At 38.8% G+C, this 19684-nt stretch overlaps 1 protein-coding gene across 5 annotated transcripts in view; it reads left to right on the top strand.

Annotated features, from left to right (window-relative positions):
- thoc2 (THO complex 2) overlaps window positions 1–19684 on the top strand; it is a 173314-nt gene that overhangs the window by 83373 nt on the left and 70257 nt on the right. For all 5 annotated transcript variants that reach the window (XM_039694123.2, XM_039694122.2, XM_089134684.1 and 2 more), the window contains exons 16-20: window positions 2304–2388; window positions 7471–7564; window positions 7933–8013; window positions 8256–8352; window positions 16422–16539. In XM_039694123.2, the coding sequence (XP_039550057.2) occupies window positions 2304–2388; window positions 7471–7564; window positions 7933–8013; window positions 8256–8352; window positions 16422–16539 (475 nt within the window). The remainder of the gene's footprint in view (window positions 1–2303; window positions 2389–7470; window positions 7565–7932; window positions 8014–8255; window positions 8353–16421; window positions 16540–19684) is intronic.

The raw sequence follows: 19684 nt of genomic DNA, 5'->3' as shown, positions 1-19684 counted from the left end.
ATATTTAATGTCTAAACCAAGTTAATGTACAGCATTTATTTGAAATAGAAGTCTTTTGTGACATTATATATGTCTTTACCTGCGATAATAAACTCAACGAAGCTCTATGTCTGCCACAGTTTTCGTCTTGATGTGAATGGGTTTTTAGGCAGGGAAAATATTGGATTATTAAAATAAGTATTAAAACAGAATCTATTTCTAAAACTGACCAGAGATCAGTTAAAGCCATTAGACACTTGTTCATGTGGTCACCAGATCAACTAGTGTTGAACTAGAGCTGCGCAAATCTGGATAAAATGAGAATCATGAAGGCTAAACAAACAACTAAACAATATAAGGTAATTTACTGGAGGTTCTGACAAAATGACAATTACTGCAGTCCATTTAAAAACTAATAATAATTCATCTGGATGAACTAAAATCAGTTTGAATTAAGGATTTAATGTTTTGCTCAAAATGCGTTCTGGAGGAATCCATTTTTTTAGACAAACTGGACAAATCTTTGGTTTAATTGTTACTTTTAAAAGGTGATTTGTCTATTTTGATGGCTACCGTAGACATCAGTGTTCGTATCCGAACTATAAACTTTTATCCCAGCACTTCTGTGATTAATATGAATTATTATAACAGAAACAATTAGAGCCCGGCCGATAAAGGATTTTGAAGGCCGATACCGATACAAATATTTGTTGGTTTTAAAATCCGATATATCGGCCGATATTTTATTTATTTATTTTTTCAGAAACGCGCAACAAAACAAACAGATTTCCCTAACATTAGTTATTTATGAGCTTTAACTGAAATAATATAACGCATTTTAAAAAGAAACTTGTTTCTTTTATTTTCACAACAGAACAGAGGAACATCAAAATATATTAAAGTTCTGATAAATAAAATAATAATTAGTCCCTACATTGCTTTATAAGCTACCTGCAACCTGGATCAGCAGATTGCAGGATGTGTGGCGCGTTATACACGAGTGTTGCCAACAGTTACAGTGTAGAGTGCCCTCTGGTGGACAAACTATACAACTCCAACACTCGTGACATGGTTGAAGCGTGTTTCGTCCGTTTTTATTTTATTTTTTAAATATTCATTTATCCGCAATTATAACTGCCGTTACCGATAGTTTGGAAAATGCCTAATATCGGCCTGCCGATAAATCGGTCTGGCTCTAGAAACAACGATACTGTCTGTGAAGCGGTTTCATTGCCTAATTGCCTATACATGACGAATGCTCTCTCTGGGTCCGATTTTAGTGTTCCCGCTGTGGTCATACTTGTCAAAAGTTTAATAGACAGACAAATTGTCATTAAGGAAGAAATTAGTTTGCACGGGTGTTTGAATCGAGATTGCAATCTTTAACGATTAATCACGCAGCACCATAAGGAACCATCAGAATTTTGAAATATCTTCAAATCAAGGCTTAAAACATTGATATTACAAAGCTTTGTTTTGCTGAAATCACCCCAGTTGGTGAGTTTGAAACACGCTTTAAACCACGGATTCGAAACCAAAGGTTTCAAAGCTTCATGATGCAGTGTTTTGAAAGTGCCCATCATTAATAATGCTTTTAAATTTGAAAGATGTGTATTTTAATGATGGCTATACGATATTGGTGTTACTCAGTTATTTAAAACACCATGCTTTGGATGTTATATTTTTGCTGTTTTAGCACTGTCGCAGTTTTGTTACACATATTTTTTTGTTCTCCCGAGGTTCACTCATGTTAATATAGTTAAGAAAAAAAAGCAATTAAACAAAACAATTATTTTCAACCTTAATTCTGACAGTTTATAAGGCGCGGCTACTTTAACAGCCATTGTTGTAATCGGCTAACGTCGTGTGCCGAACACACATCTGTATACTGTATCAGTGTAGACAGCCGGTCATTATAATGGCTTTGTTTGCTTTTGATGAGCGCCAGCCTTAAGCGACTGAACGGCAGTGGGCGGGGCTTATGGTGTGATGTATTTGCCAATTTCTTGCTCTGGAGGCAGTCATATGCAAATGAATTTGCCCATGTGATGTCACAAATCCAATATCCAAACGAGCTGTTTTTGAAGCTTGATTAAATGCTTTGTTTATAATGAGGATGTTTTAATGATATAAAGACCTCTAAAATGTCAAATGATCAAGGCAAATTTGATGACCACTTTAGAAGGATGAGTGGACACAATTATTACCCAAATGTTGGCTGATAAGTTAGTATAGCCAATGCCTTTGGCCATGAGTTAATAATTATCCCCGTTTGGTGTTTCTATGCCACTATTTCTCATTCTTCTGTGATTTTTCTTCCCCAGGCGACTGACTAAGGAGAACGTGAAGCCCTCAGGAAGGCAGATTGGAAAGTTAAGCCACAGTAACCCCACCATTCTCTTTGATTATGTGAGTATTTTATTGCTTGTGACGGTAATAATGGTCCGCTAGACTAATGACAGGCTTTTACGGCGCTCCTTTATAATCTGCAGTGTGTGCCATCAGTTTTCATTGCGCCTGAGATTAAAAAGCATGTATATGAGCTCAGACCAGTGGCCTAATGTCCAACATCAGAGTAAAAGCATTGAACACGAGGCTAAATTTAGTCAGACGGCTAACGGTAATCGCATGCATCTCCATCTAACGTGCGACTGGGCCGACCACGGCTGACTGATCTTCGTGTGTGCCAGGAAGTTTTCATCAGGATGCTTCTTTCTGCCGGGTTAGTTCTGAGGAAGTCTTGTTCTTCTGTCACTGTTCATGCTGTGCACGTCTCCAGCGACGAGAGACTCGAGTTCTGCGCTCGTACGCTGAGAAGAAAAGATTTGGAAGTGGCTGACGTTGGCAGGCCTTTTGAGTTCATTAGCATTTCTGAAAAAATGCAGACGATTCAGCGGTGAAATAAAAGATCAGCGCTGACGAAGGCTGTTATTCAATCACTGGAGGAGGACTGCGTTTTTCTTATGCCGTTCCTCAATTTGCGAATGCCTCGAGAGAGATCACTGACTGATGCTGCTGCCACTGAACTGACAAACACTTGCCACAGTTGAAAATGAAATCAGAATGGATTGAATGAATAAATGTCCCTGGTCTAATTGTGCGATGCGTTATGCCATATGCTTGGGAAACATAATTAGTGCTGTGCGCAAAGACGGGCATCACTTATTGATGGTCAATTTATAATGACATGTCCAAAAATGCTAATGACTTAAATTAAATAAGCCTGTAATGAGAGTAGGGTTGGGTATCGTTTGGATTTGAACGATTCTGATTCCGATTCCTTGTTTCGATTCCGGTTCCTAACGATTCTCGATTCCGATTCTTTTAAGAACCAGGGTCAAAAAAGTTTAGCTAACCTTGCTAACCAACGGTCTTTCTGAAGGAAATACTCCTTCTGTCACAAATTTTGCATTTTGCCGAGATTTCGTTATTTTTAGAAAAGTGAATCCACACTTTGGACCGCCGACGTAAGCTACTCGTGTTCGACTCGCGCGGTTATGCCAACACTTCCGGTAGACGCTTCTCCGTTGGTGTTGTTCAGCGGTTTCTTCTTCCGCTCGGCGGACTGTGAATATCGAAACTAGGAATCAAAATTTTAACTTTTGAACGATTCCGGGAAAAACGAAAAGTTAGTCCCGGTTCCAATCGATACTCGATTCTCGATACCCAACCCTAAATGAGAGTGAGATTTCTTGGGTCATGCCGAGAGCATGGGTACCAATAGTCTGCTGAACTTCCTGTCCACCATTTTGATTTATTATTGAAAACCAACTTTTTCCCCAACTCCTCTTAAACCCTCTTGTCAGATTTTCACCAAATTTGAGTCGGATCATCTTCAGGCTGTGCCGACAACAATTTATGGATTACGCGTCGATAGACAAAACCGATCTCGTATACCACATAATCAAAATGGATGGCATAATGCCAAAATGATTTTAAGGTTGTATCTCTGTAATGCTTTGGCATATTGACACCCAACTTTGGTCAGTTTGGTCAAAACGCCACCTATTGGTCAAAAGTGATAAACCGTTAAATCAAATTACTACTGATTTGATTTTTCAGGAATTTTGCCTAAAATGATCTTATGTCTTTAATTGCTCATTGTTGCAGTTGGTTTGATGGTCTCAGCCATGTTTTGCTTTGCCGATAAATATGTTTATTTATCTTTAACACTGATACCTATTACTTATATTTATAAGTAGGGATGTCCCGATACCACTTTTTCACTTCCGATACCGATACCGATGCCGCACCTTTGGCTTTTGCCGATACCGATATTAGTCCGATATTTTTTTTTTCGTGGTCCGACGTGCCGTATACGGCCCACCGGGTGGTTTATAGGTTTAACTTTGTGAAAGACAAAACAAAACAAACACAAAAGTAAACATAATACATATCTTTGGAAAGCTGAGAAACTCGTGATTCGAACGACGTAAACCATTTTAAGATACAATCAACACAGCGGGCACAATCTGTCTCTTTGTCAGACCACCAACAGCCAAAACAAACCAACACAAACTGGAAGAAACTCACCAATTAGCCATCTGTTAGTCCACATTCCAACAAAAATGGTTTGGTTTCACTGTAAAGCGTCCATACAATCCAATTTGAAGAAGTTTTTAGTCCAAAACAATTGTATATATGAAACATCCATGGAATGTAAATAGTAGCATTTCGCGTTAGCCGACAGCGCTATCACAACTTCGACGCACTAATGCTACGTTCACACCGGACGCGAATAGGGCGTCAGGCGCGAATGATTTCAATGTTAAGTCAATGCAAGAAAAATTCCTGCGGCGCGAATGAGGCGTGGAGCGCGGCGCGGAAGACGCGAATACGCCTCATTCGCGCGTCAAGTTGGCGAGAATTGAGCGTTGTGCATTCACGCGTTTGACGCGAATTCGCGTCTGCCGCCCGAGTTGAAAAATCTGAACTTTGGCGTGAATTCGCGCCGCGTTAACCAATCAGGAGCCTAGCTGCTTGCTCACGTGGTGAAGTGTCTGGATGCTTCAATAAATTATTTTGTTAATATGACTAAATGCATGGTGGGATTATGCACAACAAAGCAAATGTTTCATCACTTAAAACATTATTTCTATATGGAGACATGTTCATTTTGTATTGAATGTTATTCATTCCATATCTAGAAATAGTATTATGTTGTAAAGACAATCAACATATGTGCATAAATTCGTGTCTGGACGTGAGAGAGAGAAAAAAATCACAGGACAGGTTAATAACTTTTTAAGGCTGGCTCTATTTATTATCAAAACAAAAATAAATGACAGCTAGATTAGATGGATGAGGGGCCGGGCGAGGGTGATCCTCGCTCAGATGCGGGACAACAGGTCATCAAACTGGGCGCGTGACAGGCGGAAGTACCGCTGACAGCGGCCGTCATCCAGCGCAGCTCCTGGAGCGAGCAAATGGTGAAACTCGCCAAACGGTTCGGCTCCGAAGGGTCCGGTGGACACAAATATACGGCGACGATGATCCCCACGCCGCTGTTCTGCTATCCAGAGTAAATACAGAGCGGTAACTCTCTTGATGAATGCTCGGTCGACATAAAAACAATGACCGCCAACGGATTTTGATTCTGACGCGCGTCACGCGCGTAAATTTCGCTTCAAACTTTACGCGCGCCAGTTTCGCTCTTGACACGCAAAGCGAGAGTGATTCTCTGCGCGCGTGTGCGTAAACACAACAATCATCACGTGACAGGCTGCGCCGCTAAACTGGATATCGCTCATATTTTTTTCTCCCCTCCGATCTCCGATCTAGCGTTCTGGGCCGGTATCGGCGCGATACCGATGCCGTGGATTGGATCGGGACATCCCTATTTATAAGTCTGACTAGTGTTACTCTGAACAATTACTGATTTTTATTTAATGTATTATGTCTGTAAAGACTTGTTTTTTAGTGTTTTATTTGTGGATCAGATATTACAAAACTGGCATTGGAAGGAAAAATGGTTAAATATCGGAATAATATCGGTAAAACCGATTATCGGTTGATCTCTAATACGGTTCCTCATATTTAAGGGCAGTTATTTTTAAAAAACCACCCTAGTAACACTCTAGCAACCCAAAGTGTCACTCTGGCAAGAGGAGGAGACTTTAACACTGCCAAAAAACACATGAAAACAAACCAAATCTGGTATTGGCTATGATGAACACAGTTGCACACTGTATATAATGCCCTGCTTGCGTTGTTTTCTATTTAATTGAAAATTATGCATTATAGTTAAATGTTTGATGTCATTTAAAGATAATTTATTTTTAGCAGTGTATCTCTAATTTCAGCTTGAAATCAGAAGTTTCAGCAACACAGTTGCACACAGATTGAAAATTGAAAGGGAAAATTGTCATCATTTTCTCCCTCAAGTTGTTCCAAACATGAATGAATTTCTTCTGCTGAACACAAAAAAAAATATTTTAAAGAATGTGGCTAATCAAACAGTGGATGGACCCCATTGTCAATGGGGACCCCAAGTCAATGGGGTCCAACAACTCTGTCTCATACAGGTTTGGAAAAACCTGAGGGTGAGTAAATGACCGATTTTTAATTTTTGGGTGAAATATCCCTTTAAAGGATTAGTTCACTTTTCAAAAAGAATTTGCTGATAATTTACTCACCCCCATGTCAGCCAAGATGTCCATGTCTTTCTTTCATCAGACGAAAAGAAATTAAGGTTTTCGATGAAAACATTCCAGGATTTTTTCTCCATATAATGGACTTCAATGGGAACCAAATGGTTCAAGTTTCAAGTCAAAGTTTTATAAGCTCAAATGGTCGCCTTGCTCTGTTCTGTGATGCGTGTTCGTGACTCCTGTTCAAGATCAAAATGAACAAATCTTTTTCGGAGTCAATTCGTTCGTTGAATGAACCAAATGCGTGAAAAAAGATCTGTTCATTTTGATGAACAAGTTCGAACAGGAGAGTAACAAACGCCCATCACAGAACAGAGCAAGGCGAGCTTATAAAACTTAAACTTAGTTATTTATTTATTAAATGAGCGCTCGTTTCACTTGATAAGACCCTTATTCATCGTCTGGTGTCATTTAAAGCCCTTTGAACAGTTTGCACTGAAACTCTCATTTGGACCTTGAACCGTTTGGTTCCCATTGAAGTCCATTATATGGAGAAAATCCTGGAATGTTTTCATCAAAATCCTTAATTTCTTTTCAACTGAAGAAAGAAAGACATGGACATCTTGGATGACACGGGGGTGAGTAAATTATCAGCAAACGTTTTTTCAAAAGTGAACTACTCCTTTAATGTAATGCAGCTTCGACCGAAGACATGGTTATTGATTTGAGGCAGTTAAAACCCTATTTCACAGCAGACTGTTTAATTTTATACGAGATGAAGGAGGGAAAGGGGGTGTGATGCAACTTTATTTGCATTTTATCTTAATTGAGGAGTGAATCACTACTGCGAGGAGCTCTATTGTTAGGGTAATGAATGTAATGTTGCTCTCTTGTCTTTCAGATCCTATCTCAGATCCAGTGGTACGACAACCTGATTACTCCCGTGGTGGACTCTCTGAAATACCTCACCTCCCTCAACTACGATGTGCTGGCCTGTATCCTTTAAGACGGCTGTTATAATTACACTCCTCCTGTATGATAATCTTCCCCCTCCGCTAATAACAGCTCTCCCAGGAACTTGCTGATCTCCTCCGAATCTCCCGTAATTTGCGTGTGATTAAAATAGCATGTAATCGCTCACCTTGACTTCATCATCACCACCGAAGCTGACAGCTTTGCCCGTTTAAAATGAGGAAAAAACCTCCCGTTTGGAGAGCGGCGGAGGAAACAGACTGCTAATTTTCTTTTGAACAAGCCGAAACAACGACTGACCGGATGAGTAATAGACTGAAGCGTTTATAGCCAATGTGTTATCTTTAAAGAGCGAGACGTTGTGTGTTTGAGCCCTTGACCCTGTGGGCAGATTGCATTATTGAAGCTTTGGCCAACCCAGAGAAAGAGAAGATGAAACATGATGACACGACCATTTCATCATGGCTGCAGAGTGAGTGCCACGCTTCCTGTCTTCCACTAAAACGCCGAGACGCTGAATAAATTGAACTTTCGTCTGACATTCTTAATGGACGTTAAATGTCATTTCTTTAAATGGTTCGGCTCTGCCGCTAGAGAGTGTCCGGAAACCAATTTGGAGCACAAATGCGTGACATTCTTGACTTGCCCTCTTTCAGACTCTAATGCTCATTCTTATGATAATATTTTGCTTTTGTCATCACATCCTTCCCATAGGTCTCGCTAGTCTTTGTGGAGCGGTTTTCAGGAAATATCCCATCGAGTTAGCCGGTCTTCTGCAGTATGTGACCAACCAGCTGAAAGCAGGAAAGAGGTACGCGTTTATGCTTGCTGATTCCTTTAAAGGTCCCGTATTATGCCCCTTTTCACATAATATGAAGCCATACTATAGTATAATCATAATGTGTGATAGAAATTAATATTTAAGTCATTAAATTCAAGATCACTTAAACTTTTCCCTCAGCTGCGGCTGTCAGTAATTCTCCATTCAGCATTCAAACATACAGCGAGCACAGCGCGTCATCAGTCATTCAAACAGCACAGCGCGTCACGTTCGGCAACGATGAAACTCTCTCCAAGATGATTAAATGTTAATATTATACTTAATCTGTAGATAAAGCTCTATAGTTTCACATGAATTGACTGTCTTGCTGTAGTATCTCAATCAAGCACAACACTGGAGAGCACTATTGCTCTTCACGCGCACAGTAAGTGAAATGTAAAACTGTTCAAAGAAAAGGCTCAATAAACTATTACACAGATAGATACTGTATAATACACTATGCATGTCTAAACAGAGCTACACGCTGTGACTTATGTTGCCTCAAATGCATCATTCAGCACTGGCGATGCGCATAAGCGCTGTGTGCAGCACTTTATTGGGGTCTTTCATAATCATATCATAATATTTTTGCGTAATGAAAGATTTTTATTAGTATTTTTTGTTCTGTCCTATCTATCATAAGATGCTGCCTCATTAAACAGCTGTGCTATACATTTTTCCTATATATATTGTTAATTTTATAGTAGACTATGAAATAATTGATCTTTTTGATTTTTATCTTGTTTTTCATGAATGTATTTTACAACAATACAAAGAGCAATGTGTAACGTTTTACCAGATTTAGTGTTACACTTATTGTCTCTTATTTGTTCCCCACTAATTTTTGTTTTCTACTAAATGTTCTGATTTTATAAAATTATGAAATTAGTTACCCACTAATCTATTTATAATATAATTTTTGTCGTAGGTTATGATAATTGTTTTCTGTATAAGAAAGTTGTCTGTAATAAGTATAGATTGTGTTTAACACATAAAAGAGTGATCATCAGTTCAACAAACAGTTATAGAAATTCTACTTGATTTTTTTCAAACTGCGTTGGTAACGGATAGGTATCGGCCTTTTTTTATTTTTATTATTATTATTAACCAATGCTACGGAGGCCTTAATATTTTTGACTCATGGCTGAAGTTAAGTTTCTCCAGCTCTCCCCAGGTTGGCAAAAAATGCATCTCCAAATGCATCAGATTGATGCTTTAAAATATGGAATATTTAAAATCCCCCGGACCCCCCTAGAGGGGTAATATCCTTCTCACCTTTTTCACCCCTGACCTGTTTTCATGCCTGAAATTGTGTTTTCTTACTCAGGGCACTGAATATCAATAACTTGCTATTTTTCTTATCCCTATTTTGCCCACGATGCAGAGAGCGACATTAGATGAATATGTAAATATGTGCTGCGCTCTTTCCTCTCAATAACAAAATAAACACAACAGAAATGACAGCGTTGAGAACCGCAGTTCTAAAGTGTGTGTGTGTGACTGATCCAGATCGTTGAGATGTGGGTGTGTTTGCAGCAGATAGGGCTGGGAATCGGGTTTTTAGGGACCGACCGAATTCGCTCGTTACTATTGAGTATCGAAACCTCTTGTTTTTCGGTACCAAATTCCGGTTGCCCAGAGACGTGGCTCGTCACACGTGAGGCTGTAGTGTGTGTGTGTAAGCGTCCCAACCCAGATAGATAGAAAATGTGTTTAAAATATCAAAAGTGTACCTACGAATGTACCAGACTCGATGCCAGAAGCACACAATGCGATAAATTCCACAAGATAATTGATAATTAGGCTTCTTTCCCCAGTGCTTTGCGGCCAGCTTAATGTGTGCCAAGCGAGCGTGAGGCATAATCCCGCACCCCAGTAGCCTTTATTTAATTCAATTCACATTTATTTGTATAGCATTTTTCACAATGCATATCGTTTCTAAGTAGGGCTGGGTATCGATTCACATTTCGATTTCGATTCGCAAGCTCTCAGTTCGATTCTCGATTCGATTTTCGATTCTCGATTCCTGATTTGATTCTCGATTCAACTATAATGAAGATGTAATAAAAATCCTATATTTATAATTTATAAAAAAGAACAGTGGACATAAGTTTACTAGTGGTTAATTAATACAAGAAAATTAAGAGCCATAAACCTGTATATAAAACACTTTTTATTTTAGGTACACTAAATGCATACAAAGATTTTGATGCAATATGCAAAAAAGAGTCGCACAGTCGCACAGAACAGTCGCACAGCTTGATCAAACAGTATCATGTTATTTTATGTTTAAGATAGATAAATATATAAATATTTAAAAAAAAATTACATTGATCTTACCTAAATGTTAATGTATTTTTTTTTTGTTAAGAGTTTATGTATGGATGCTTGATTTCAATCTTTGAATTAAATTGAAAAAAGTAGCACAAATAAATACAATAGAATAAAGACAAAAATTAAGAGACATTTTGGGGTAGTTTTTTGGGTATGTCAGAAATACTACAGAAACTGACTAAAGTAATCCAATGTAAAATAACACTGGATAGTCTTTTTAGTCCAGACTGAATTAAATACAAAGGCTATTAATTCTGATTGCTTACAATTAATACTATATTCTGTTGTTATGACAACAGAATTAATGACTGACACAAATGGCTGCGTTCACTTTAAGAACTAGTGTGCGAATCCATTACTGTTTCATTAACTTTCTGTCACACGCGTTTAATGCTAATTTAAGACATTACCGACTGTCTTTACGAGGTTACTCACCAAGACCAGAGTTTTGACATAATGTTGCGTGTTTGAACTGTTAAAGTGATATAATCCAGGGATAAAACTTTTGTTTCTGGCGAGCTGTTTGTGAGGCGGATTTAGGCTGTGCACGCAGTGAAAGAAATCTCTGAGAGTGCGCGAGCACGGGATGGTTTAACATTGCTTGAGCAAATGAATGATAAATGTTAGTTACGATCATAGGTTACGATGCAATGTTGGCCCGATTGTGCAAGTGAATATTCCGTCGTGTCCCGACTCCTAAACGCGTGTGTGTATCGACAGCTGCAGCGCTTGGTGCTTGATTAGTGCAGAGAGACGAGAAGATGCAGCACCGCGTCCGCGAGCCATTTATATGGAAAAAAATCGATTCCGGCCGTTGAGAATCGATTTTGAATCGACCACATTTTAAAAAACGATTAATCGAAAAATCGATTTTTTTGCCCAGCCCTATTTCTAAGCAGCTTTACAAAAAATGCATGTTTCTAAATCATAATTTAGACTGATCTGTTATCAGAGGTGACGGTGTGTGATGCATTTCTATTAATCTTTACTCAGTTTCATTGTTAAACAATGCTTTAAGATAAGGCAGAAACAATGAGCTCAAGAATACATGTTGTTAAATGATTAGGAAACTTTAACATTGGTGCTTTTTAACAGACTCGGTTATGAAAAAATGAAAAAATAAGTTGTAATTTCATATTCGGATTTCATAAAATTGGTATTGAATAAAGTATTGCTCATGAACTGGTATCAGATGAGGTCATTAACGTTACACTGTTATGATAGTTTGACTATAAAGTATATTTAGGGTATATAGATCTGACTATGTGAGACTATAGTTTGAAATAATCCCTTTTCTTTGCCTGGCACGTTGACATTACAGTACAGAACGGCTCTTTCGGCTTTATCCTGACGCGTGTCTTTGAATGTAAGAGAGGCTTAACCCTCATATCCTCTCAGCAAACGTCCTTCACATAAAAACCAGTCCACAAGCTTTCATAGACAACCCAGGAAGTCGGGAAAGGTCTTACTAGAAGGGGGAAGTCTACAAAAAAAGTTGAATTTTCTAAAATTGAAGTAATATGAGGACGACCTCTGGAGTGCTCATATCATTTTGCATCTAAATTAGTACTTTTGGCCCCACATTTATATTAAGTGGCTTTAAGCACTATGTACTTGCGTTGAAACTTATAATTTGATACAACAGACTTATTGTGTACATATGTTTTTACATTATACTTATATTTTAAAAATATCTGCATGCAATTACAGCTGTAAGAAATGTATGTAATTAAGTTTGTAATTGCACTGTTGACCCTTCTCTTACATCTTAGCCTTAAACTGACCCGTACCACACACACACCTGTCCATAAAGTGTTATACAACACAGCATCCACACACACTGTACTTAAAGCTACTTAATATAAACTTTTATACGGCTTTTTTTTAGTCAAAAGACCTAGAAATCAATATTCTTGAATGTGTTTTGACATTAAACTTTTTTTTTGAGATTATCTTGGTGAATGTCAGGAGTTGTTACTATGTGAGTGAAAACACAAAAACACAAACCTGTCATCAGATCAGTTGATCATGAAGTAGACGCATGACACGTGCTGTGTTTGCAGCACTGGTGCGCTCGAGTCCAAATGAACAATATATTTAGTGTGCAGCAATTAAACTGGAATACTCCCAGAGTGAAGCGGCTAATCCCAGTGCCTGTCCGAGGGAACCGTATATTCTGCATTAGTGGTAATAAGACGTGGGTTCTCCTTCAAGACTCCCGAGAGACGTGTAAAGCCCTCGCTGACAGACAGGAGAATAATGGGTAATGTGGCGTATGGGTTCGATTAAGGACTTGACTGACAATGATGATGGCGCTGCGGGGTGATTTCTCATTAACAGCGGATTTTTCTGTACGTAGAAACAATCAAGCCAAGATGTTACATAAAAATGGTCCATTGCAGTTAAATTGTTCTAGTTTGAAATTAGCTTAGCGAAGAAGTTTGACGTAGTGACCCAAAAATGTGTGGCGCGTCTGTTCTGACTATGCGGAGGATTTTTTTATTTTTATTTATTTATTTATTTTTTTTTATTATTATTTATTTCAGGCAATGACACAAAAGTACAAGGCAGACAAAATGTTTGTTAAGTCATACAGTGCAAAAAGAAACAAGAAACAAACAAAAAAAACAACAACAAAAAACAAACAAGAAAAAACAAAAAAAACAACAACAAACAAAACAAATCGAATTCTACCTGAAAGGGAGTGGGAAGAAGAAAACTTATTTAATCCCACCCCAGTTCACCACTTGGTGATTAATACATTAAGCTTCATGTTTACTTTGGTCACGGATTGTTTACATAGGTTGTATCATGGTGGCGTTACCACAGTCACAATAATTTATTATAACAATATTATGAAACAGTTTAAGAAGAACAAGCAATACCAACTATGGTAATGAACAATATACCAATGATGGTAATGGACAATATACCAACGATGGTAATGGACAATATACCACCGATGGTAAGGAAACATTGAGCACATGTTAACATTATAAGACAGAGTACAACATCCATATAAATTAAAAATCCTCCTCTCTGTATTTTAACCAGACCCTATGTTTATATGACAATTTAAATTGATGGATAGTTTGACATTGCTTTTGTTGTAAGTCCAGTTTGTTCCAGAGTTTCACTCCACATACAGACACACAATAATGTTTACGAGTAGTTCGGGCTCTTGGTAACGAAAAATATCCAAAGCCTCTCAAGTTATGAGCTCGCACAGGAATTTGAAAAAAACGTTGTAAGTTAGGCGGTAATAAGTTGTTAAATTCAGTGCTTCATCGACACAAATATGCATTAAAACTGGGAACCAATACATTAACACTAGAGTTGGATCTGATGTTTGAGAATGTTCTCAAGTGGTTCGTTCACACCGGACGCGAATAGCACGTCAGGCGCGAGTGATTTCAATTTTAAGTCAATGCAAAGACGCGGTACGCGCGTAAAATTCCTGCGGCTCGAATGAGGCGTAGAGTGCGGCATGGAATGCGCCTCATTCGCGCGTCAACTTCACGTGAATTGAGCGCCTGCCGCATTAAACGCGAATAATTTAGTGCTATTTGTGCATTCACGCGTTTGGCGCGAATTCGCGCCTGCCGCCCGAGTCGAAAAATCTGAACTTTGGCGTCAATTCATGCTGTGTTAACCAATCAGGAGCCACCGGTGGTCACAAATACGGTGACGAACGATGATCGACGCCGCTGTTCTGCTCTCCAGAGCAAATACAGAGCGGTTACTCTCTTGATGAATGCTCGATCAACAGAAAAAAAAGATGGCCGCCAACGGGTTTTGATTCTGACGCGCGTAAATTTCGCTTCAAACTTTTGTTTTTACACGCGTCAATTTCGCTCTTGACGCGAAAATGGATTCAATGTTAATGCGTATAACTAGACGCAGCAGGCGCGAATTTGCCACGCTATTCGCGTCTGGTGTGAACGCACAGTAGGGCTGTCACTTTTGTGAATAAGTCCTGTTAGATTTTTGAGACAAGTGTTCATTGAATCAATTTTCCATGTCTAAAGAGGATTTCCATTTTCAACACCAAAAACAGGCAAATCCACAAACACCTAACAGTCATTACCGTACGTTCACACCGCCACCGACTTGAGCGTCAAAGAAGCTCTGGCCGCTCTGTCAAGGACGCTTGTCAAAAAGCACGGGGAAGCTCGTTGCCGCTTTGAACGCTCTGACGCTGCAGGGAGAAGAGAACATGAAATGTAATAAAACGAGAAAACAAGCAATACATTGAAGAAAACTTTTATAATGACAGCATTTTTATAACCGCTTTGGTCACATTTGGTCGGGGAAAAAATAATAATTAACTATTATTATTATTAGCGAGCGTTCGTAAATATTTCAAATAAAAGTTGCGCTCATTCTCAAATGTGTATCACTGGATCATTATGGAAAATCGTGAAGTTGTTGTGTTCGGTGCTGCTTTACTGTATTTGCGGAGAAGACGTCGGACTGGTCTCGGAGATTTTCAGCTTCTCCTCCATTTTCTCGGAACTAATGTTTAGGTAGGAACGAAAGTTCACATCGTATGTTTCTCCGGAATCAGCCAGCGTGAAGGACGTCTTTATTCCGATTGGTTGCTGGCGTTTGCCACTGAACCGCGTCATAGCTCATTACCATAAAGTTGAGCTTCTTTCAACTTTCAGATTGACGCTCAAAACGCTCAAAACGCCCAAAACGCGAAGCCGAGGAATTTGACGCTCCTTGCAGCTGAGAGAAGTCAGCTTCCATTGAAAATGAATGACTTCCGGCCGCTTTGGAAGCTCAAGTCGGCGGCAGTGTGAACGTACAATTAGGACGAACTTAAAGAGACGCACACAAGTCAGCAATAGGGGTTTCACAACTACTGAGTTTTGCTAGTCGACTAGTTTTGCATAACAGTCGACGACTAAAATACGGTATATAGTACTGCCGATTGCACTTAAAGGGATAGTTCACAAATATATATATATGTCATCATTTTGTTTCCGACTAGTCGACTAAGGCCAACAGCGCCAACTAGTGGTTGTGACAGTCGACTAGTCGATTAGTTGATGAAACCCCTAGTCAGCAATATTTCTGATTTATTGGCGTAAGGTTTCAGCACAATGACAAACAGGAGAGAAACATTCAGGAATTTGAAATGAACACCCTCGACTCGCCAAATGCGGGTAAACATGAACTTTGGCGGGAAACGCTGTCGAATAGGAGCTAATCTGGCGTTTCTATGTTTACTCACTTTCTTTGCTGTGGAAGTTCGTGTAAGCCAAATCTGCGCGAATATAGCGCAAATACACAACTCATGATCCTCATGAAATATTAAATACAACGTATCGCAAAATCTGCGCTTTTTTGGCTTACTTGAACACACACGTCACTACGCAACAAATAACGCCGTGCTTTGAAATAATAGCGAATATTAAAAAGCATTTGGTGAATGTGTCATTTGGGTCATGTGTGCTGTATTGATCTGTCCACCTAACACACGTTTGGTAAAAAAAAAAAAAAGGGCAGTTAAACTCGATTCCCTATTTCTGTTTTCGAAACTTGTGTTGATCGATTGTGCGATCGATTTACGAGCGTAAAGTCACTGCCCTAATGTTCTCCAAGATCAAGAAATCACGCCTCTAATTCATTTCCGTTATCCATCCTCATTACGGATGTAGAACTCTAAAGTGTGTGTGTCTGGTGAAGTCTTCAGCTGTCCCTGTGCTTTGTGTCGTCAGCTTCGACCTGCTGATCCTGAAGGAGGTCGTGCAGAAGATGGCAGGAATCGAGATCACGGATGAGATGACCGTGGAGCAGCTGGAGGCCATGACGGGCGGAGAACAGCTCAAAGCAGAGGTACGCCACACCTTCCTTTCATTTAGCAAACACACACATAAGCCACACTTACAAATGTACGGATATGCCTTTGCATTGGATTAGGGCTGCGCCGACGCCTCCGGTGTGTATTATTCAAAACTTAGATAAATATCAAACCAAGTGGCATTTTACACAAGCCAATAACATTCATACAATTTGAAATACAGGGTTTGAAATACGTTTGGTGCCGCTGTATCGAGTGCTGGCACAGATACTTTAATTATAGACCAGGAAAGTGGTTTAAGCAAGTTGATCTGTTCAGGATCTACGTCGTATTATTGTAATATATAATGGCAGCAGTGCTGATCACTGACTGTCCTCATTGTTTTTTTGTTTTTTTTCTTTTTGGTATAAATACAATGAAAGTCAATGGTGACCAAAACTGTTTGGTTGCCAACATTCTTTAAAATATCGTCTTTTTGTAGAAGAAAACGTCATACAGGTTTGGAACGAGGTGTGTGTGTGACTCACTCACACGTACGGTACGATACCCCATTAGTCTGCAAACCAGCACTGCAGGTCAAACATGTACCAGGTCCACACATCACACAGATGGTGTTTCCTTGAACACTGAGGCGATTAAATTGTGGCCACACAGGACAGTGTTCATAATGGGTCAACTGGGAGCTGGCTCTTATTAGAGATCGACCGATAGTGGATTTTCCCAATAACTGTAACTAGGTTGGACCGCACTGGCCGATAACAGATTCATCAACCCTCAGTTTTTATATTAGAAGACACTGAATGAAAACAAACATAACACTTCAAGTAAACAGTGCTAGATGCGGCCAATAACGATTAACCAAATTATTTTTTTGTCAATATTTATTTATTTATTTTTTTGTTATGATCTATCCTGATCATTCAAGCTTTATACAAGTAATAATCAAAAAGGAGTAGTTCACTTTTAAAAAAAAACTTTTGCTGATAATTTCCTCACCCCCATGTCATCCAAGATGTCCATGTCTTTCTTTCTTCAGTCGAAAAGAAATTAAGGTTTTTGATGAAAATATTCAATTTTTCTCCATATAATGGACTTCAATGGGGTCCAAACAGTTCAAGGTCCAAATAAGAGTTTCAGTGCTGCTTCAAAGGTCTTTAAACGACACCAGATGATGAATAAGGGTCTTATCAAGCCAAACGATCGCTCATTTAATAAATAAATAACAAAGTTTAAGTTTTATAAGCTCAAATGCTCGCCTTGCTCTGTTCTGTGATGCGTGTTCGTGACTCTCCTCTTCGAACTCGTTCATCAAAACGAACAAATCTTTTTTCGCATCATGACTCGAAGGGTCCTCGATAAGACCCTTATTCATCGTCTGGAATCGTTTAAAGCCCTTTAAACAGACAAAACGTTGTGGAAATTAAATGTCAAGAATCAATTAGGCTAGTCAACATCGTAGCGCTCATCCCATCCACTAAATCACAATTATCTTTGTGCTTTGTTACTATTGATATGAAACAAAGTCTCAGATTTCAAATTATGTCCATTTTCTTATGAAATTCAAAAACATAAATACGGTTTTGGCGCTATGGCGTGAGATCGCTCTGGGGTCGCTCGAGAGAAGCACATGATCACCTCTTCCTCCTTAATAACAGCAGTTACAGCACACAATAAACATGAAGTGGCGTCTGAAAGTGTGTTGGAGCACAACTTATCGAAATCTGCATCATGTCACTTTGTTTCACCCGTGGAAAGACGCCAGTAAAACAGCGTCATGTAAAAAATACCATGTGACCGTAAACTCGTTTGTCAGCCAGAAAAATGAGGAGCATTTAGCTAAATATATGCACCATATTACATATGCATTATATATTTTTTAATGTTCTTCAATATTTAATGCATGTTTGAATACATCTGGCAAGGTTTTATGACATCCACCATTTAAATGTTTATATTTCATATAACTTTATTATTATAAAATAAATAAGTGTAATTTAAGTGTATTGCATTGCACATGATATCCAAAATAATCAATATGGAAAGCAAATCGAATAATGAAATTTGTGTCAATACCCAGCCCTACTGGATTGTAGGAAATTATCAACCTGCGCACATATACTCAAACACACATAATCAACTCTTAATGCGCATGTGAACGCCATCAGCGTTTATCACAGGTTCAGTTTAAAGTCTGTGTTGTCTTAGCGGCCCCATATTTAATAACTAATTATCATTTCAACGGAAGTGAATCAATCAAAACTAACTTTAGCTGGAGAATAACATTATTCAAGAACCGCTATAAAAAACCAAACCAATCTCGTTTACCTTAAATTATAAGTTTATCTCTGAAAAGCTGCTTTGAGACAATCTACATGGTTAAAAGTGCTATATAAATGAGGATCACTTAACTATTTGTGTCCTGATAATGTCAGATGTCTGTTACCAGTAAAAGTGGCTTATATTATTTTAAATATATCTAGTCAGTGACAGTTCATATTCATCTACAATAATTCAGTATTTTCATCTTCAGAGTCATGAATATTGTTATTCTGGTGTCTCTGTTGTCCTGTGCTTTGGGTTTCAGCACTGAGTCCAAGAGTACACACACAATGCAGTGTTTCCCCTACCATTGTTTTAGGGGGGCGGCCCGCCACCCCAAAATGACCCCCCTCCCCCCTAAAATCCTGGCGAAATCCAGTCATAAAAAAGGATTTTACTGTATATTTTCGAGGAATAAATAGAAAGCGGTTCAGTACACTTGGAATAAAAATCGCGATATAGACTAGTGTGTGTGAATATTAAACCACAAATCCTATTTAAATACGAATCCTGTTTGTATGAATCGTATGTTTCGTGTGAATGAATAGTGCAGCCCAGAGCCGTTAAATATGAATATGTTTTTATTTACCACACACACACACACACTGAAGACACACGTGTGACGCTTGTGCTGTTTTTTTGGCTATATAAAGACAGAAATGATTGAACTTCCTCTCCAGGCTCTAGATCCACTCTGAAAGTCACTTCGTGATCATTTAACCGCTTCATTTGTGAAACTATCATCATAACGATCATGACAAACACACAGAAACTCCAAAGGGCTTCACGGCAACCCGTCAAAATAAAAGTTCGGTTTAACTTGACAGAAATATATTACTGTTGTTGTACAGTAGAAATAGG

This window comes from Pimephales promelas, chromosome 9 (assembly GCF_988280905.1).
Source record: "Pimephales promelas chromosome 9, fPimPro1.hap1.1, whole genome shotgun sequence".
In the NCBI taxonomy this organism is placed as follows: Eukaryota; Metazoa; Chordata; class Actinopteri; order Cypriniformes; family Leuciscidae; genus Pimephales; species Pimephales promelas.
The sequence above is the reverse complement of the archived record's forward strand: the minus strand, read 5'-3'. Positions and strand labels throughout refer to the sequence as shown.